We start from the raw sequence: 21,833 nt of genomic DNA, 5'->3' as shown, positions 1-21,833 counted from the left end.
TCGCCTGGTTGGCTGAGAAAAGCAGGGAAATTAACAATCACAATTAAAAAAAAAAATTAAAATTTTTTTCGTCCAACATTTGCATAATCTTTAGCCAATTGATCTCGAACATTTTAGTGTCACTATATATAACTTTGAAAATTTGTTTTTGCTTTTGTTGTTGTTGTTTTTTTTTTTTTTTTTTTTTTTTTTTATGTGCTTCTGAAATTTGATCAACTTCCTTTGACATTAGGTATAACCACAAAAAGTTATGGAACGACCAAATTTCAATTTACTAATGCTATTATTGAAAATACAAAGATATTGGAGAACAAAGCTTGTGGTGATATCATTTTCAGGACACTGTAATCCCTCCAATATTGTAATTTATTAGTACTAATTAATAATATCAACATTTTACTTCTTCCCTTTCTAATTAAGGACATATTGCTGAATACCCAGGACCTCCAAAATAGAAATGGGTTCCATAGCTTACATCCTGATTTGGCTTTATTTCTATATCATAGCACTTAGAATTTGTTGCATATGCTAGTAGTCTGTTAGGCAAATTACCGCCAATACGAGGGTCAATGTAATTTTCTTTGTCATCCATGTATAGAACATTGCGAAAATAACTTGCTTTTTTAAAGCCACCACTTGGAAAATGTCCACTCCCCATTTGAGTTGTTGTGTGATGTTCCTGTTGCCTTGAGTCAAAAATCTCTCCACCCCAAGCAATTCCGGAAGCACTGATTGCTAATTCTTTGAAGATGGAGCTAGGCCAATATCCAAGTACCTGATCTTTCACTTGTAGCCACCAATTTCCTTTACTCTGAAGCACATAAGTAATTTGGAGAATTTAGTGAAGAATATTTTTATATATAAGAAAAAATATAAAAAAAAAAAACCCCAAATTAACGATTGTTTTTTAAAGAGTTCCACGATATTCAAAATGTACTAAAATAGTCTATCAAACTACCAAATTATGTTAAAAATGAAACTTTTTTTTAATATTCTTATAATACCCTCATTCTTTTTAAAACTTAAAAACTAATTTAAAAAAAAAAAAGAAAAAAAAAAAAAAAAAGGGAAAGGAGTGACTGCAGGTTGGGCAGCCACCCCACCCCCCAAAGGTGGCGTGGGGCAACTCTCTGCCCCCGCCGCCCCTTTCCTTATTTTTTTTTCAAAATAATTGTTAGTTTTTTTTTTTAGTTTAATATATTTATATTTTTTTTTTATTAAGAATGACACATGTCACCATTTTTTATTCGCGTTGACGTGACATTTAACACAACTCCTCATATTTTTTGGGAGAAACTTCATTTTGTCTTCCTGAACTACCAGCCTTTTTGACTTACCCCCTTGAACTTCAAACTCTCTCACTTTACTTCGTTTGATTTTTATGCCAGTTATACCCTTACTCCAAAACTACACCGTTTTAGCCCAAAAACTACATCGCCCACCCTCAGTCCAAAACAACGCCGTTTTGCACATTAAAAAAGAAATAATAATAATAATAATAATAATAAAATAGAAGAAGAAAATTGGCTTGGCCAAAATGGGGTGGCCGGACCACCCCATTTTTTGCCAAGGGTGTTGCTGGAGCCACCCCCATGGCTGGTATGGGGGTAGACGAACCACCCCCATGGCCAAGGGGGTGGTCCAGCCACACCCAAAAGGCCAAAACCCCAAATAACGAAAATGGGTTTTGGCCTTTTGTGGGTGGCCGGACCACCTCATTGGCCATGGGGGTGGTTCGCGCACCCTCATACCGGCCGTAAGGGGTGGCTGAACCACCCCCAGGCCCTTGGTAGTTTGGTTTTATTATTATTTTTTTATTTTAGTTTTTAAAAGAATATGGGTATTATAGGAATATATATAAAAAAATGTGGCATTTTTAATACACTTTAGTAATTTAATGGGCTACTATATTATATTTTGAACATTGTGAGGCTCTATCACAAACGACGGTTAGTTTGAGGGACTCTTTATATTTTTCCCTATATATGTGTGTGTAAAGATAATTTACTAATCAACTAGGAAATGAATTTACAGCAAAAATGTCAACAGGAAATAGACATAGGCATAATATTACCTTGTATATGGTTATCCCTAGTGAGTATTGGCTCCCCATGTAGGTTGAAATACGGTTTAAGGCAGAACCAAGTGCAATTTTATTGTTTACTTGCACGAATCCAGGACATTCGAGATTGTAGCACCCAGTTGCTTGGTATCCATCACCCTTATATACAACCCACATATATAGCTTAATTAGCGATTTGACAAGTGCATGCTAAGGATTAGCTCGAAACTTGAGATGCAAAGGAGGGTCCTAAATGATGGTAACTACATATGCTGCCTCAAGTCCTATTGAACCATCGCTTGATCATAACATCAGTAGGATATAAGATGATTACTATTAATTAGGAGCGAGGATTCTCATTTCGAGAGTCAAACTTACATCATTTTACTTACCCAAATACTCAGGGATTACCTTGAAGCTATTGAACCACCACCCTAGATGCTGAGATTATCTCTTTGTTTGACAAGCTTTTATTTATGCAATATATAAAAGTTCTTTGATGTTGATTCCTAATGCCGATTTAAGTAATATCATGGAAGGAAAAAATGCAACTTACAGTCCAGTATATGAATACTTTGGGTTTGTTGTCACGCGAATTAACCTGAAACCATGAAGTTATTGGTGAGAAATTATCCTCCAAATGCTTGATCTGTATATTTCTTTTTTTCTTGAATTTCATTATGACATAAATTTCTCCCCCACATTTGAAGTCCAAAAGTTTCTGACATTGTTTCAACATTTAGGCTCCGTTTGTTTCGCCGTAAAATGATTAACGGAAAATGTTTTACATATTTAAGGGTGTTTGGCACAACGTAAAATAATAGTCAACAGAAAATATTTTTCCTTTGACCAAAAATTCTTCTTTAATTTTAGGAAAATGATCGTAAACCATTTTCTGATTTTGAGTATCTCATTTTAGAATCGACAAACCATGCCATGACCCGCCCAAGACCCACTCGGGACCTGCCCAGGACTTGACCTGGACCTAACTGGGACTCACCCGGGACCTTACTGTGACCCGCTCAGGACTTGCCCGGGACCTGCCAGGGACTTGCCCAGGACATGACCGGGACCCGTCCGGGACCCAATGGGGACTTGACCGGGACCCTCCTAGGACCTAACAGAAACCCGCAGGGGACCTGGTCGGGACCTGCTCGGGACTTGACCGGGACACTGCCCGGGACCCTCCTGGGACTTGACTGGGACCCGCCCAGAACCTCGCCAGGACTTGCCCGAGACCCGCCCGGGACCTTGTTGGGACCTAACTGGGACCCACTCGAGAACTGCCCGGGACCTCGTCGGGACCTGCCCGAGACTCACCCAGGACCAGCCTCGGGACTTGCCCGGGACCTGACTGGGACCCACCTAGGACCTACCCGGGACCTGCCCAGGACCTAACCGAGACCCACCCGGGACCTACCTGGGACCCTCCCGAGACCTGACCGGGACCTGCACGAGACCCGCCCGAGACCCACTCGGGACTTACCTGGGACCCCATCGGGACCTCGCCGGGACCCACCTAGGACCCGACCGGACCTGCCTGGGACCTGCACGGGACCTGACCGGGACCCGCCCGAGATTTGCCCTTGACCCGCCTGGGACCGACCCGAGACTTGACTAGAACCCGACCAGATCTGCATGGAACTCGCCCGGGACTCACCCGAGACTTGACCGGGACTTGATTGGGACCCCGCAGAACTTGCCTGGGACCCGCCCTGGACCTGCTCAGTCAGGTCCCAATCAAGTCCCGGTCTACAGGTCTAGGGCGGGTCCCAGTCAAGGCTCGGTCAAGTCCTTGGCAGGTCCCGAGCAGGCCCGGTCGGGTCCCGGTTAAGTCCCGGGCAGCTTTCAGCAAGGTCTGGGACATCTCCCGGGCAGGTCCTAGTCAAGTACAGGGCGCGTCCTGGTCAAGTCCCGGACGATTATTTTTATATTTTATTTTTTAAATTATTGTATAGGTTATTTTTATATTTTATTTTTTAAATTATTGTATATTAGTATTTTTATGTTGTGAGTATAAAAAATATTTGTGATTTTCCGTGTGCACCTTACGCCGGAAAATGTTTTCATCGTAAAATATTTTCCTATAAAATGACTTTCCTGAAAATATTTTACAACGGAAAATATTTTACGCCAAAACAAACAGAGCCTTAGATTTACACTCAAAATCAAAAGCAATTTTGAAAATTAATTGACGTTTATATTTCCAGGAATGACTATAATATTTGGTAAAAACTTACCATCCATCCAGCTTCAACAGTGTTTAGTCGGTCATTAGGACCTGATATAACCCAGATTTGAGCAATGCTAAGGTCCTTATCATTTATCGTAGGGTTCCATACGTTAATATTTGCATGTGCTCCATAGTAGTTGCCACCAGTACTGGTCATTTCAGCTTGAGCGTACTAATTTCAAATATAATTCATATAAGTACAAAACAAAAAAAATATAATTCATATGTAAAAAAGAGAAAACAAAAATGGTCAACCAGTCAAATAAACCTAATTTGAAATTAGTTCAAGGAATTTTACTTAGTCTCTCCGTTTATTTCTATGTAAACAAATTTCTGATTTTTTTTTTCCCCATATTTTCATTCACTAGACTTCGGCTCGTCCATTGAACCATCCATTTTTTCCATCGCTCATTTTTTGTATGAGCTAACACTGATAAATATTTTTAGGGAAATCATTTTTTCTAAAAAATAATTTCCTTGAATGGAAAATATTTTAAGTCGAAAAAACAATGCATAATTTTTCATGATAATACTTGTGAAAAAAAAAAAAAAAACAATCGTTTGATAATATGATATACCTCGTGGCCAGCCGTTGAATAACCAAGGCGACTATTAAGCTTTTCTTGACGTGCAATTGGGGGTATAACACGAGGTGCATAATATTCATCTTCTCTTGCATGTCTAATTGGGATTGTTCCTTCCGGGCATTGCTCCTTTTCAAGCAAAATTTGAGACTGCTCAGCATCATTCGTTACATTTGGAATAGAACCGGGTTCCATCTGATTAACAACAAGAAGTTACTATAGTTAATAATTTCTAACGTATCTCATATTAATGATCAATTTAGATCTCAGAAATGATGTATTTAAAAGGATGGATTTTTTTTTTTTTTTAATGTTTTTAAATAGTTAGATTAATTGCCGTTACAACTTTCCCAAGATCCATGTTAGCATATTAATCAAATATATATTTTTTAATAATAGAACAACTTGTAATTTATTATGGTATCAAAGCATATGTCTTACGTTTATACTTTTACTTTATGATTAAACTACGATTTTAATTAAATATTTCACGTGATGAGCCGGTTGACTATTGAGGAAGAATTTGAACTTTAAAGCCGTTAGAGATAACCTTCTTCTTTCACTTAAGCTTAAGCTGTACATCTTTCTTTTAGTATCTATAAGCAAGATTCAATCATAGGTCTTTGTTTTCCCGCCCTTTTTTTCACCATCAGATGAAATGATAGCCCACCCGAAAAGAAGAAAAATGTATAAAAAAAAAATGTAATTTTTAGCTATACATGTTAACCATGTTTTCAATTCTACAAATCATTTAAAAATGCAAACGAATGAGACAATAACAAAGCAACTACATGGAGTAAAACATAAACGGAGTTAGGAAACACAATAAAGAAACCTGTATAATATGATTCTTGAGTAATGGATGGTTGAAAGCAGGTTGTTGATAGATATCTACACAGTCTATTACGTCTCCATCATTACCCTGCAAGGATTTTACTAGACCATGGATAAGCAAGCTTGAAAATTTTCAAAAAATATATAGCAACCGTAAAAAAAAAAAAGAAAAAAGAAAAAAAGGAGGGATTATCAAAATCAAAATAAAATTAAGAAAGAAGTAATATTCATTATGACCACCTCAATAGTTTTGACAGTTCCTTTATGCTTAACTAACTCTTTTCTTTCCATGTTACCAATCCTTCCTCCACCAACAAATCTATCACTCGGCACATAAGATATGGCTACCAAGAAAAATATGCATATTAGTTTGGTAATGGCCATTGAAAAACAAAGTTGCAAACTTGTCTTATTTTTTAATAATGCTATTTTGTCAATGATAAGCACAAATAATCTCAAATCGTTAAGCTTTCACAATGATATATAAATACTCAGTACATCATTATCCTTTGTAACTGAATAGTCTATAAATAAAATTTCTTTACCAAAGTTAAGGTAAGGTTGCATGTCACAAACCATTCAATCTTAATCCAAAAGTTTTACATATTTAGATAGAATTCGGTATCGATGAGTTGTGAAAAGGTCAATGCATATATATATATATATATATATATATATATATATATATAGATAATTATGAAAGTGAGGAAGTGATAAATTTGAGTAATATTAGAAGGAAGACCCATGTTATCTTTGAAGGAGAAGATAATCGTAAAAGAAATTAAAGGAAAATGCGGAATGAAAAAAATAAACAAATGAATTTATATGGTTCGGTCTATAATCTACATTCACACGATAAAGCCCTAAGGACTACATTATTGCTCTTATTCAATTAATAAAAATGACTTGCTTACATAGATATTTATAGCCTACAAATGATCATTCTAGCTTCCAATATTAATCTCACTTATTTACATCATATATAACTCACAATTGCATTATAAATGCTAAGTAACCCACACATGTAGAATAAGTCCTATGTAACTCCCACATGTAAAATATGTCTCTTGTAACTGCCACAATGTATTCTAACACTCTTTGTGTTTACTATTGGATCAAAATCCAATAATCATTTCTTACAAATTTAATTGTGATTTTAAAAGTCACATTAATTTCGGAATGACACAAAGAAGACCCGAGTTTTCCTTCTAGCATTATTCAATAAATTAAAGAAGTTCAAAGAAGTTGTAAGTGTATAGAGAACCCTGGACAGAGTACTAATGAAAACGCGTCTATATTAGTTTACTTTTTCTGTCCGTTTAAAGATAAGCTAATTTGATCATATCTTTATAATTATGAGAATTTAATATTCTATGGATGTAAGAAACATGTGTAATATAAAAGCAGCCTAAAAACAACTAAACTTATAACACGTGATATAAAGATTCTAGTTAGTTAAGTTTCCATTGTATTCATTCTGGTATAAATATAGGCTTCTTTGTTTCATTATGTTACGATCCTTGTGTCCCACATGAGTTAAGGGTGTGTTTGGAATTACGATTTCACAAAATATTTTTTGTTTTTAAAAGATATCGCAAAACGTAAGGTGTTTGTCATTGAGATTTAAAAAGCACTTAATTTAAAATAGAAAAAAAATCTGCAATTTTTATAAGCAGGCTAGGAGGTGCTTTTTGAAAAAGCAACAATTTAAGCCAAAATTATGATTTCTCATAATAAATATTTAATAAAAAAAATATTTTTTTAACATATTTTACCAAATGCCTTTACGATTTTAAAAAGTAGCGATTTTGAAAACACAATTTTTAAAATTTCACTTATTGAAATCGTAATCCCAAACAAACCCTAAATCTCATATTAACTATATGTATTTAAGTTATTGAGTATTCGCTCATTGCAAGTCAGTTTTCAAATGTGAGTTATACCCAAAGTTTATAACATTTAATATTAGAGCCAAACACTATGTTGCGGGGTTAGAGTTACGGTGAGCTAGATTAAAATAATGATAGGTGAGTGGAGCCGCCAAAAGAGAAAGGGATACCTCGAGTCTATGTCAATTAATGAGTGCCGCCATGGACGTCGGCCGCAGAAGTGTTGTGGTTTGTTATAATCTTTGTGTCCCACATGAATTAGGTTTAATCTTAACTATGAATAAATAAGATCTTGGGTACCCTCTCCTCACAAGTCGGAGTTTATAACACATTGAACGTGTGCAAACTAATGAAATCATTCATTCTCCAGATTTTGTCTTCTCTCTTCTCTTCTACTTTCTGATTCTTGATACCCGCATGTTGAAAATTTGTTATGGTATCAGACTTCCTTTGAAAATTTAGCAGTCTGAATCTTCTTCTTCCACCACACTTTCCATTGAAAATTTCTCTAGCCCATTTTTTCTCCACCAGGGAGATTCTTTGCTTCTTTCTCAGCCCTTGAATGGTGACAATTACCTTATTGGAGACGATCCATAGGACTAACGATAAGAACAAGTTTAGTTTCGTCGATGGTAGTCTTCCTAATCCATCCTCTACAGATCCTACATTCCATGCATGGGTCAATGTAATAATATGGTATTTTAGGAATTTTTCTCAACTCCTCACATTCATTTTTTACATTAATTTGACCCATAATTTTTTTTTCCCCTTTACCATGCCTCTATGACTTTTTTTTTTTTTTAGTAATGCTATACTCTTCATATATACTCATCATATCAAATCGCATGTTTTAAGAGGATTTCAACTTAAAACATGTCAAGTAAGTCAGTGTATAATGGGTGTGATCACTTATTTCTTTTCTCCTTCTTCTCTTCTGTCTACTGGATTTTTATTTTTATTTTTTTGAGATGGTTTTTGTTTTGGCAAATCATAACCATTCAATATTTTAACCGAAGATGTCCAGTTATATATAAAAATACATGATGTAATCCGGATCCCTTAAAGAGAGAATTGAATTAAAAAAAAGATGAAGAAGCTACAAAGGCAGAATGAAGCATTTTGTTCAAAATGAAAAATGGCAAAGAAACGGGTGTAGAGATGAAGCATTTTGTTTAATGTATGTTTAGAGATGAGATATGAGATGATCACATAGTCACACGCTAGCACCAACTTGCTTGTGTTATTGAGTCGTGGACACATAATTTCACTTGTAAACATTATTTGCAAGAATCCTATGGTATAATAAAATCACTAGTAATGAAAAGGAAATCAACAATCACAATTTGAAAAAAAATTAAAAAAATTAAAAAAATTTTAGTCCAACATTTGCATAATCTTCAGCCAATTTGTTTTTGCTTTTGTTTTTGTCATTTTTACGCACTTTTTAGCTTTAATCAACTTCATTTGACATTTAGGTATAACCACAAAAAGTTATGGAATGACCAAATTTCAACTTATTAAGGATATTATTGAAAATACAAAAATATTGGACAACACACGTTGTAGTGATATCATTTTCATGATATTTTAATCCCTCCAATACGTAATTTATTAGTACTAATTAATAATATCAACAATTTACATCTTCCATTTCTAATTAAGGACATATTTTTGAAAACCCAGGACCTCCAAAATAGAAATGGGTTCCATAGTCTCCATCCTGATTTTGCTTTATGTCTATATTATAGCACGTAGATTTCGATGTATATGGTAGTAGTCTCCCAGGCAAATTACCGCCAATATAAGGGTCAACGACATTTCCTTTTTCAGTCGAGTATTGAATATTGCGAAAATAACTTGCTCTTTTAAAGCCATCACTCGGAAAATGTCCACTTCCCATTTGAGTTGTTGTGTGATGTTCCTGTTGCCCTGAGTCAGTAATCTCTCCTCCCCAATTAATTGTGGTAGCACTGACTGCTAATTCTTTGAAGATGGAGCTAGGCCAATATCCAAGTACCTGATCATTCACTCGTAGCCACCAATTTCCGTTACTCTGAAGAACATAAGAAGATTGGAGAATTTAGTGAGAAATATATATATTTATAGGGAAAAAAAAAGTCCAAACTAACAACCGTTTTTTAAAGAGTCCCACAATTTTCAAAAGGTACTAAAATAGTCCATCAAACTATCAAAGTATGTAAAAAATGCCATTTTTTTAATATTTCAATAATACCCTTATTCTTTTAAAAACTAAAATAAAAAATTCATGAAAGAAAAAACTAAAAAATTAATAAAAAGAAAAAAAGGAAAGGGGTGACAGCCAGTTGGGCAACCACCCCACCCCATTGGGGGTGGCTCGCAAGCCACCCCCAGAGGTGGTGTGGGGCGGCTCTCCGCCCCACCACCCCTTTCTTTCTTGCTTCCTTTCTTCTTCTTTTTTTTTTTTTTTTTCTTTTTTAAATCATTTTTAGTTTTTTTTTTTTAAGTTTAATATATTTATATATTTTTTTTTATTAAGAATGACACGTGTCACCATTTTTTATTGGTGTTGACTAGACATTTAAAAGAATTTGCCAAATTTTTTTAACAGAATTTGACTCCAAGGACTAAATTATTTTTTTGGCATATCCCAGCCCCAGGAACTTTTGATTTCACTTTCATACGACATGGAGCAAATTTGTAATAGGCCAACCACAGGGTTTGATTTTGCATTTATCCATATCATTCATACCGCACAAGTGATATGTAATTTAAACCAACTATAGTGACTAATTTTTTATTTATTCAAAAAAAAAATTGAATTTATTCGCCCATTAGTTTTTTTATTTTTTATTTTTTGATTAAAAGATAGTTTAGTTAATTTTTATTTATTTATTTATTTTTTAATTTTAGTTTTTAAAATAATATGGGTATTATATGAATATATAAAACAATGTGGCATTTTTATACACTTTGGTAGTTAATTTGATGGGCTACTTTAGTACATTTTGAACATTGTGAGACTCTATCACAAACGATAGTTAGTTTTGGGTGCTTTTTATATTTTTCCATATATATATATATATATATATATATATATATATATACATGCGTGCGTGTGTGAAGATAATTTAGTAATCAACTAGGAAATGAGTTTACAGCAAAAATTTCAACAGGAAATAGACATGTGCATAATATTACCTTGTATATGCTTATCCCTACTGAGTATTGGCTCCCCTGGTAGCTTGAAATATGGTTGAAGATAGAACCAAGTGCAATTTTATGGTTTACTTGCACAAAACCAGGACAGTCGAGATTGTAGCACCCAGTTGTTTTGTATCCATCAGCCTTATATACAACCCACATATATCGCTTGATTAGCAATTTGACAAGTGCATGCTAAGGATTAATTAGCTTGAAACTTGAGATGCACTGGTGGGGCCTAGACGGTGGTAACCGCAGGTACTTCCTCAAATTCTATTGAAACATAGCTTGATCATAACATCAGTAGAATGCAAGATGATTAATATTAATTAGGAGCGAGGATTCTCATTTCGAGAGTCAAACTTATAGCATAATACTTACCCAAATACTTAGGAATTACTTTGAGACCATTAAACCACCACCCTAAATGGCGGTGAGATTATCTCTTCGTTTGACAAGCTTTTATTTATGCAATATATAACAATGCTTTGATGGGGATTCCTAATGCCAAATTAAGTAATATCATGGAAGGAAATAAGCCAACTTACAGTCCAGTATATGAATAACCTGGGTTTCTTGTCACGCGAATTAACCTGGAACCATGAAGTAGTTATTGGTGAGAAATTATCCTCCAATTAATGCTTGATCTGTATATTACCTTTTTTATTTTTATTTTTATTTTTTGAATTTCATTATGACATCAATTTCTCCCCCACATCTAATCCAAAAGTTTCTATAACTGTTTCAACATTTAGATTTACACTAAAATCAAAAGCAATTGTTAAACTTAATTGACGTTTATATTTCCCGGAAGACTATAATATTTGATCAAAACTTACCAACCATCCAGCTTCAACGGTGTTTAGGTTGTCTGCAGGACCTGCGATAACCCATATTTGAGCAATGCTCAATTCGGAATCATACGTCACAGGGTTCCATACGTTAATATGTGCACGTGCTCCATGGTATTGGCCACCAGTCACACTAGCTTGAGCGTACTAATTTCAAATATAATTCATATGTTAAAAAAAGAGAAAAAAAAAAAAAAGGTCAACCAATCAAATAAACCTAATTTAAAATTAGTTCAAGGAATTTTATTTAGTCTCTCCATTTGTTTCTTTGTAAAAAAAAATTCTGAAATTTTTTTCCCATATTTTTCAGAATTTGGTATTCTCTAGACATCTGCTAGACTATCGGACCACCCTTTTTTTTTTTTTTTTTAATTGCTCATTTTTCGTATGAGCTGGACGCCGATAAAAATTTTCAGGGAAATCAATTTCTCGAAAAATTCATTTCACAAAAATCATTTTCGAATGGAAAAGATTTTAAGTCAAAAAAAAAAACAATGCATAATTTTTCATGATAATACTTGTGAAAAAAAAAAAAAAAAAATCGTTTGATAATATGATCTACCTCATGGCCATTCACTACAGGATCAAAGCGAACATCAAGCTTTTCTTGACGTGCAATTGGGGGTATAACACGAGGTGCATAATATTCATCTTCTCTTGCATGTCTAATTGGAATTGTTCCTTCCGGGCATTGCTCCTTTACAAGCAAACTTTGAAACTGCTCAGCATCATAGAATTCTGTATTTGTTACATTTGGAATAGAATCTGGTTCCGTCTGATTAACAACAACAAATTACTATAGTTAATAATTTCTAACGTATTTCATATTAACAATTAATTTAGATCTCGGAAATGATGTATTTAAAAGGATAGATTTTATTTTATTTTTTTATTTTTAATGTTTTTAAATAGTTAGCTTAATTCCCATTACTTCCCAAGATCCATGTTAGCATATTAATCAAATATATATATTCTAATATTGGAACAACTTGTAATTTATCATGTATCAAAGCAAATGTCTTATGTTTATACTTTTACTTTATGATTAAACTACGATTTCAATTAAATATTTTACGTAATGGAGTTGATTGTTGAGGAAGAGTTTGAAATTTAAAGCCATTGGAGGTAACCTTCTTCTTTCACTTAAGTTCAAGATTCAATCATAGGTCTGTGTTTCCTCCCCCCCCCCCCCCCCCCCCCCCCCCCCTTTACATAGCCCACCCAAAAAGAAAAAAAATGTAAAAAACTACATATATAACTTTTAGCTATACATTTTAACTATGTTTTCAATTATACAAATCGTTTAAACATGCAAACGAATGAGACAATAACAAAGCAACTACATAGTGTAAAACATAAACAGAGTTAGGAAAAACAATAAAGAAACCTGTATAGTATGATTTTTGAGTAATGGATGGTTGAAAGCAGGCTGTTGATAGATATCTACACAGTCTATTATGTCTCCATCATTACCCTACAAGGATTTTACTAGACCATGGATAAGCAAGCTTGAAAATTTTCAAAAAATATATAGCAACCCAAAAACAAAAAAAAAGAGAAAGGGATTACTATCAAAATCAAAATAAAATTAAGAAAGATGTAATATTAATTATGACCACCTCAATAGTTTTGACTATTCCTTTATGCTTAACTAACTCTTTTCTTTCCATGTTACCAATCCTTCTTCCACCAACAAATCTATCACTTGGCACATAAGATATGGCTACCAAGAAAAATATGCATATTAGTTTGGTATTGGCCATTGAAAAACAAAGTTGCAAACTTGTCTTATTTTTGAATAATGCTATTTTGTCAATGATAAACACAAATAATCTCAAATCGTTAAGCTTTCACAAAGATATATAAATACTCAGTGCATCATTATCCTTTGTAACTGAATATTCTATAAATAAAATTTCTTTACCAAAGTTAAGGTAAGGTTGCATGTCACAAACCATTCAATCTTAATCAAAAAGTTTTACATATTTAGACAGAATTCGGTATCGATGAGTTGTGAAAAGGTCAATACATATATATAGGTAATTACGAAAGTGAAGAAGTGATAAATTTGAGTAATATTAGAAGGAAGACCCATGTTATCTTTGAAGGAGAAGATAATCGTAAAAGAAATTAAAGGAAAATGCGGAATGAAAAAAAAATAAACAAATGAATTTATATGGTTTGGTCTATAACCTACATTCACACGATAAAGCCATAAAGACTACATTATTGCTTTTATTCAATTAATAAAAATGACTTGCTTACATGGATATTTATAGAATACAAATGATCATTCTAGCTTCCAATATTAATCTCACATATTTACATCATATCTAACTCCCAATTGCATTATAAATGCTAAGTAACCCACACATGTAGAATAAGTCCTATGTAACTCCCACATGTAAAATAAGTCTCTTGTAACTGTCACAATGTATTCTAACACTCTTTGTGTTTACCATTAGATCAAAATCCAATAATTACTTCTCACAAATTTAATTGTGATTTTAAAAGTCACATCAATTTCGGAAGGACACAAAGAAGATCCGAGTTTTCCTTCTAGCATTATTCAATAAATTAAAGAAGTTCAAAGAAGTTGTAGGTGTATAGAGAACCCTGGACAGAGTACTAATGAAAACGTGTCTATATTGGTTTACTTTTTCTGTCTGTTTAAAGATAAACTAATTTGATCATATCTTTATAATATGAGAATTTAATATTCTATAGATGTAAGAAACATGTGTAATATAAAAGCAGCCTAAAAACAACTAAACTGACACGTGATATAAAGATTCTAGTTAGTTAAGTTTCCTTTTTATTCATTCTGGTTTAAATATAGGCTTCTTTGTTTCATTATGTTACAATCCTTGTGTTCCACATGAGTTAAGGGTGAGTATAGGATTGCGATTTCTCAAAAATATTCTTTGTTTTTAAAAGATATCACAAAACGTAAGGTGTAATACCCCGACTTTTTAAATCATTTTAAAAAGAGTTTGAAACTCTTACTCAACCAGTTAATGGCCTTCTAAATCAACCCTAAACAGAAAACCCTAAACCATCTCAGTAGAACCCAAAGCCCTCACACTTAGCCATAAAGCCTTGAAGCCAAACTAGACCCTACCATTTCTGACCGAACGGACGCCCAGGGAACCGGACGTATGCTCTTGTCTTTGGGGGTGTTTCATAAGGTGTTTGACATTGCGATTTAAAAAGCACTTAATTTAAAATAGAAAAAAATCTACGATTTTTATAAGCAAACTATGAGGTGCTTTTTGAAAAAGTAACAATTTAAACCAAAATTATGATTTCTCATAACAAATATTTAATAAAAAAATGTATTTTTTTTAACATATTTTACCAAACGCTTTTGTGATTTTAAAAAGTAACGATTTCAAAAACGCAATTTTTAAAATCGCACTTATTGAAATCCTAGTCCCAAACAGGCTCTAAATCTCATATTAACTATGTGTAAATAAGTTCTTGAATACTCTCTCCTTACAAGTCGGTTTTCAAAAGTAAGTTCTACCCAAAGTTTGTAATGATAGGTGTGTGGCGGAGCCGCCAAAAGAGATAGGGATACCTCAAGTCAGTGTCAATTGATGAGTGCCGCAATGGACGTTGACTGCAGAAGCGTTGTGGTTTGTTACGATCTCTGTGTCCCACATGAGTTAGGTTTAATTTTAACTATGTATATATAAGATCTTGGGTACCCTCTCCTCAAAAGTCGGAGTTTATAACACATTGAACGTGTGCAAACTAATGAAATCATTCATTCTCCAGATTTTGTCTTCTCTCTTCTCTTCTACTCTCTGATTCTTGATACATGCATATTGAAAATTTGTTATGGCATCAGAGTTCCTTTGAAAATTTAGCAATGTCTGAATCTTCTTCTTCCACCACACTTCCCATTGAAAATTTCTCTATCCGGCCCATTTTTTCTCCACCAGGGAGATTCTTTGCTTCTTTCTCAGCCCTTGAATGGTGACAATTACCTTATTGGAGACGATCCATAGGACTAACGATAAGAATAAGTTTAGTTTCGTCGGTGGTAGTCTTCCTAATGCATCCTCTACAGATCCTACATTCCATGCATGGGTCAATGTAATAATATGGTATTTTAGGAATTTTTCTCAACTCCTCACATTCATTTTTTACATTAATTTGACCCATATATATATATATATATATATATATATATATATATTTCCCTTTACCATGCCTCTATGATTTTTTATTTATTTTTAGTAATGTACGTTATACTCTTCATATACATATCACATCGCATGTTTTAAGAGGCTTTCAACTTAAAACATGTCAAGTAAGTCGGTGTATAATGGGTGTGATCACCTATTTCTTTTCCCCTTCTCTTCTGTCTACTGGATTTCATTTTTTATTTTTTTGAGATGGTTTTTATTTTGGCAAATCATAACCATTCAATATTTTAACCGAAGATGTCCAGTTAGAAAAATACATGATGTAAGCCGAATCCCTTAAAGAGAGAATTGAATTTTAAAAAAGAGATGAAGAAGCTACAAAAGCAGGATGAAGCATTTTGTTCAAAATGAAGAATGGCAAAGAAACGGGTGTAGAGATGACGCAATTGCAATGGCAATGGCAATGGCTTCTTCAAGTTGTTTAATGTATGTTTAGAGATAAGATATGAGATGGTCACATAGTCACACACTAGCACCAACTTGCTTGTGTTATTGAGTCGTGGACACATAATTTCACTTGTAAACATTATTTACAAGAATCCTATGGTATAATAAAATCACTAGTAATGAAGAGGAAATCAGCAATCACAATTTGAAAAAAAAAAAAAAATTAAAATTTTTGTCCAACATTTGCATAATCTTCAGCCAATTTGTTTTTACTTTTGTTTTTGTCATTTTTACGCGCTTCTGACCTTTAATCAACTTCATTTGACATTTAGTTATAACTACAAAAAGTTATGGAATGACCAAATTTCAACTTACTACTAAGGATATTATTGAAAACACAAAACTATTAGACAATACAGGCCGGTTGTAGTGATATCATTTTCAAGATATTTTAATCACTCCAATATGTAATTTATTAGTATTAATTAATAATCTCAGCATTTTACTTCTTCAATTTCTAATTAAGGACATATTTTTGAATACCCAGGACCTCCAAAATAGAAATGGGTTCCATAGTTTACATTCTGGTGTTGCTTTATTTCTATATTATAGCAAGTAGATTTTGTTGCATATGGTAGAAGTCCCCCCGGCGAATTACGGCCAATATAAGGGTCAATGAAATTTCCTTTGTCATTGATCATGTACCGAATGTTGCGAAAATAACTTGCTCTTTGAAACCCATCACTTGGAAAATGTCCACTCCCCATTTGAGTTGTGGTGTGATGTTCCTGTTGCCCTGAGTCAACAATCTCTCCACCCCAACTAATTGTGGTAGCACTGACAGCTAATTCTTTGAAGATGGAGCTAGGCCAATATCCAAGTACCTGATCTTTCACTTGTAGCCACCAATTTCCTTTACTCTAAAGCATATAAGAAATTTGGAGAATTTAGTGAGAAATATATATATATAATTTTTTCATATATATATATATATATGAAAAAATATAACCCCTCCCCCCCCCCCCCAAAAAAAAAAAAAAACTAACAACCGATTTTTAAAGAGCTCCACAATGTTCAAAAGATACTAAAGTAGCCCATCAAACTATACTAAAGTATGTAAAAAACATGCCGCTTTTTTTAATATTTCTATAATAACCTTATTCTTTTAAAAGCTAAAATAAAATACTAAAAACTAATTATAAAAAAGGAAAGGGGGTGACAGCTAGTTGGGCAGGCACCCCACCCCATTGGGGGGTGGCCTGCAAGCCACCGCAGAGGTGGCGTGGGGCAACTCTCCACCCCCACCACCTTTTTTTTTTTTTTAAATCATTTTTAGTTTTTTTTAGTTTAATATAGTTATTGGAGTTGACATGACATTTAACATAATTCGTCAAATTGTTTTAATAGAATTTGATTACAGGAACTAAATTGTTTTTTTAGCATATCTTAGGAACCTTCGATTTCACTTTCATACGACATTGAACGATTTTTAATAGGCCAATCACAGGGTTTGATTTTGCATTTATCCATATCTTTTATACCGCACAAGCAATATGTAATTTAAGCCAACTATAATGACTAATTTTTTATTTATTCCAAAATAAAATTGTATTTATTAGCCCACTAGTTTTTTTTTTTTTTCTTTCTTTTGTTTGATTAAAAAAGAGTTTAGTTTATTTTTTATTTTAGTTTTTAATAGAGTATGAGTATTATAGGAATATATAAAACAATGTGGTTTTTTTAACATACTTTGATAATTTTATGGGCTACTTTAGTACATTTTGAACATTGTGGGGGTCTATCACAAACGATGGTTAGTTTGGGGGGTTTTTATATATTTTTTTTTCATATATATATATATATATAAAGATAACTTACTAATCAACTAAGAAATGAATTTACAACAAAAATTTCAACAGGAAATAGACATGTGCATAACATTACCTTGTATATGCTTATCCCTACTGAGTATTGGTTCCCCCTTAAGCTTGAAATATGGTGGAATGCAGAACCAAGTGCAATTCTATGATTTACTTGCACGAAACCAGGACAGTTGATATTGTAGCACCCAGTTGTTTTGTATCCATCACCCTTATACACAACCCACACATATATAGCTTGATTAGTGATTTGACAAGTGCATGCGAAGGATTAACTTGAAACTTGAGATGCACAGAAATGGCCTAGACGGTGATAACCGTAGGTGCTCTATCAAGTCCTGTTGAACTATAGCTTGATCATAACATTAGTGGGACGCAAAATAATTAATATTAATTAGGAGCAAGGATTCCCATTTTGAGAGTCAAACTTACAACATAGTACTTGCTCAAATACTTATAGATTACTTTGGGGCCATTGAACCACTACCATAGATGGTGAGATTATCTCTTTGTTTGACAAGCTTTTATTTATGCAATATATAACAGTGCTTTGATGGGGATTCCTAATGCCAATTTAAGTAATATCATGAAAGGAAATAAGCCAACTTACAGTCCAGAATATGAATAACTTGGGTTTCCTGTCACGCGAATTGACCTGGAACCATGAAGTTAGTGGTCAAAATTATCCTCCAAACGCTTGATAGGTATATTACATTTTTCTGTTTTGAATTTCATTATGACATCAATTTCTCCCCCATATGTAATATTGTCCAAAAGTTTCTATAATTGTTTCAACATTTAGATTTACACTAAAATCAAAAGCAATTGTAAAACTTAATTGACGTTTATATTTCCAGGAAGGACTATAATATTTGGTCAAAACTTACCAACCATCCAGCTTCAATGGTGTTTAGTCGGTCTTGGGGACCTGATATAACCCATATTTGAGCAATGCTATATTCGTCATCATACGTCATAGGGTTCCATACGTTAATATCTGCACGTGCTCCATAGTAGTGGCCACCAGTCACACTAGCTTGAGCGTACTAATTTCAAATATAATGCATATGTAAAAAAGAGAAAGAAAAAAATGGTCAACCAAACAAATAAACCTAATTTTAAATTAGTTCAAGGAATTTTATTTAGTCTCTCCGTTTGTTTCTATGTAAAAAAATTATTTCTGAAATTTTTTTCTCATATTTTTCAATATTTGGTATTCACTAGACATCTGCTGGACCATCGGACCGCACCCATTTTTTTTCATCGCTCATTTTTTGTATGAGCTGAACGGTGATAGTATTTTCAAGAAAATCATTTTCTCTAAAAAATAATTTCACGAATGGAGAAGATTTTAAGGAGAGAAAAAAAAAAAAAAGCATAATTTTTCATGATAATACTTGTGAAAAAAAAACAATCGCTTGATAATATGATATACCTCATGGCCATTCTTTGGAGAATCAAGGCGAATATTAAGCTTTTCTTGATGTGCAATTGGGGGTATAACACGAGGTGGATAATATTCATCTTCTCTTGCATGTCTAATTGGAATTGTTCCTTCCGGGCATTGCTCCTTTTCAAGCAAAATTTGAGACTCCTCAGCATCATAGAATTCTGTATTTGTTACATTTGGCATAGAATCTGGTTCCATCTGATTAACAACAAAAAATTACTATAGTTAATAATTTCTAATGTATTTCATATTAATGATTAATTTAGATCTCGGAAATGATGCATTTTAAAGGATAGAATTTTTTTAATTTTTTATGTTTTTAAATAGTTAGCTTGATTCCCATTACAACTTTCCCAAGATCCATGTTAGCATATTAATCATATATATTTATCATGGTTTTAAAGCAAATGTCTTATGTTTATAAAACTTTTACTTTATGATTAAACTACAATTTCAATTAAATATTTTATGTGATGGGACTACAGTTGAGAAAGAGTTCGAACTTTAAAGCCATTGGAGGTAACCTTCTTCTTTCACTTAACCTTAAGCTGTACATCTTTCTTTTAGTATCTATAAGCAAGATTCAATCATAGGTCTTTGTCTCCCCAACCCCCGAAACCCCCCCGTCATAGCCCACCCAAAAAGAAGAAAAATGTAAAAATCTATATAATTTTTAGCTATACATTTTAACTATGTTTTCAATTATACAAATTGTTTATAAACGGAGTTAGGAAAAACAATAAGAAACCTGTATAGTATGATTCTTGAGTAATGGATGGTCGAAAGCAGGTTGTTGATAGATATCTACACAGTCTATTATGTCTCCATCATTACCCTGCAAGGATTTTACTAGACCATGGATAAGCAAGCTTGAAAATTTTCAAAAAATATATAGCAACCCAAAAACAAAAAAAGAGAAAGGGATTATCAAAATCAAAATAAAATTAAGAAAGATGTAATATTCATTATGACCACCTCAATAGTTTTGACTGTTCCTTTATGCTTAACTAACTCTTTTCTTTCCATGTTACCAATCCTTTTTCCACCAACAAACCTATCACTCAGCACATCAGATATGGCTACCAAGAAAAATATGCATATTAGTTTGGTATTGGCCATTGAAAAACAGGGTTTCAAAGTTGTAGCTTATTTTTGAATAATGCTATTTTGTCATTGATAAGCACAAATAAGCTCAAATTGTTAAGCTTTCACAAGGATGTATAAATACTCAGTACATTATTATCCTTTGTAACTAAATATTCTATAAATACAAATTCTTTACCGAAGTTAGGATATGGTTGCATGTCACAACACATTTAATCTTAATCCAACAGTTTTACATATTTAGAAAGAATTCAGTAACGATCAGTTGTGAAAAGGTCAATACATATATACAAATAATTACGAAACTGAAAAAGTTATAAATTTGAGTAATACTAGAAGAAAGACCCATGTCCTCTTTGAAAGAAAAGATAACTGTAAAAAAAATTAAAGGAAAATGTGGAATGAAGAAAATAAGCACATGAATTTACATGGTTCGGTCTATGCATGACTTACATACTGTAAAATTGCAATAGCAAAGGAAAAATTGCTTGATAATATTAGTTGTAACCTACACTTCATTATATACAGTTGGAGCTTGAGATATACAGTAAGGTAAGAGATATACAATAAGGCAACTTGTGGTCTACAATGAGACAAATTCCACGGAGTGGGGGATTGCCATTTACAACTAAATTAGACAAATGGACAAATAATTTCCTTGCAGAGAATATGTGAGTCTCATGATGAACTGTTTCCTTGTAATACAGAGTATCCTCTTCTGTCATGGTTGAATGGTGTGATATTTCCTTTCTTGTATTGTTTGCCTCTGCACGTCTTTCCTTTGTTACATAACTTGCAGCTGTAAGGTCTTCACTTGCCATATTAGTTGCTGCTCCACGATTAATGCTTGCTAGGCTGGTTGTGGATCCTGCATGATCAACTTGTTTCAGTAAGGTCGTATCTTGGACAGCATCTTGGACTTGATTGGTAGCTTCTCGGTAGGCTTGGTCTTGTACGGTAGCATCAACAATAGCACTTGGATAACATATCTTAACATGTACATCCACAAGATAAAACCCTAAGGGCTACATTATTGCTCTTATTCACTTGATAAAAATGACTTGCTTACATGGATATTTATAGACTACAAATGATCATTCTAGCTTCCAATATTAATCTCACTTATTTACATCATATATAACTCCAAATTGCATTATAAATG

At 33.3% G+C, this 21,833-nt stretch overlaps 3 protein-coding genes across 3 annotated transcripts; all 3 read right to left on the bottom strand.

Moving 5' to 3' along the window:
• Positions 1 to 415: 415 nt before the first annotated feature.
• On the bottom strand, positions 416 to 6,097 carry LOC148583953 (protein neprosin-like). Its single transcript, XM_088519062.1, has 7 exons — positions 5,954 to 6,097; positions 5,715 to 5,801; positions 4,874 to 5,074; positions 4,303 to 4,467; positions 2,619 to 2,663; positions 2,075 to 2,221; positions 416 to 811 (listed from the first exon to the last, which is right to left on the bottom strand). Exons 1-7 carry the CDS (start codon positions 6,095 to 6,097, stop codon positions 416 to 418), a joined length of 1,185 nt encoding a protein of 394 aa, XP_088375188.1.
• A 3,162-nt stretch (positions 6,098 to 9,259) lies between these two features.
• On the bottom strand, positions 9,260 to 13,399 carry LOC148583952 (protein neprosin-like). Its single transcript, XM_088519061.1, has 7 exons — positions 13,256 to 13,399; positions 13,024 to 13,110; positions 12,199 to 12,411; positions 11,625 to 11,783; positions 11,334 to 11,378; positions 10,783 to 10,929; positions 9,260 to 9,655 (listed from the first exon to the last, which is right to left on the bottom strand). Exons 1-7 carry the CDS (start codon positions 13,397 to 13,399, stop codon positions 9,260 to 9,262), a joined length of 1,191 nt encoding a protein of 396 aa, XP_088375187.1.
• Positions 13,400 to 16,758: 3,359 nt separating this feature from the next.
• On the bottom strand, positions 16,759 to 21,492 carry LOC148583951 (protein neprosin-like). Its single transcript, XM_088519060.1, has 8 exons — positions 21,198 to 21,492; positions 20,543 to 20,646; positions 20,316 to 20,402; positions 19,553 to 19,765; positions 19,005 to 19,163; positions 18,728 to 18,772; positions 18,182 to 18,328; positions 16,759 to 17,157 (listed from the first exon to the last, which is right to left on the bottom strand). The coding sequence occupies exons 1-8, from the start codon at positions 21,490 to 21,492 to the stop codon at positions 16,759 to 16,761; spliced, it is 1,449 nt and encodes a 482-aa protein (XP_088375186.1).
• Positions 21,493 to 21,833: the final 341 nt, after the last annotated feature.

This window comes from Corylus avellana, chromosome 8 (genome assembly GCF_965113065.1).
Source record: "Corylus avellana chromosome 8, dhCorAvel1.hap1.2, whole genome shotgun sequence".
Lineage (NCBI taxonomy): Eukaryota > Viridiplantae > Streptophyta > Magnoliopsida > Fagales > Betulaceae > Corylus > Corylus avellana.
The sequence above is the reverse complement of the archived record's forward strand: the minus strand, read 5'-3'. Positions and strand labels throughout refer to the sequence as shown.

Coding starts and splice junctions, on each gene's coding strand:
- LOC148583953 (XM_088519062.1), bottom strand. CDS start 6,097: ATGGCCATTACCAAACTAATATGCATATTTTTCTTGGTAGCCATATCT. Junction 5,802..5,953: donor GAACTGTCAAAACTATTGAG/GTGGTCATAATG, acceptor AAATCCTTGCAG/GGTAATGATGGAGACGTAAT. Junction 4,468..4,873: donor ATTCAACGGCTGGCCACGAG/GTATATCATATT, acceptor ATTTGAAATTAG/TACGCTCAAGCTGAAATGAC.
- LOC148583952 (XM_088519061.1), bottom strand. CDS start 13,399: ATGGCCAATACCAAACTAATATGCATATTTTTCTTGGTAGCCATATCT. Junction 12,412..13,023: donor TCAAAAATCATACTATACAG/GTTTCTTTATTG, acceptor GTTGTTAATCAG/ACGGAACCAGATTCTATTCC. Junction 11,379..11,624: donor CCGTTGAAGCTGGATGGTTG/GTAAGTTTTGAT, acceptor TCATGGTTCCAG/GTTAATTCGCGTGACAAGAA.
- LOC148583951 (XM_088519060.1), bottom strand. CDS start 21,492: ATGGCAAGTGAAGACCTTACAGCTGCAAGTTATGTAACAAAGGAAAGA. Junction 20,647..21,197: donor GTATATCTCAAGCTCCAACT/GTATATAATGAA, acceptor TTTTCTTGGTAG/CCATATCTGATGTGCTGAGT. Junction 19,164..19,552: donor CTCCAAAGAATGGCCATGAG/GTATATCATATT, acceptor ATTTGAAATTAG/TACGCTCAAGCTAGTGTGAC.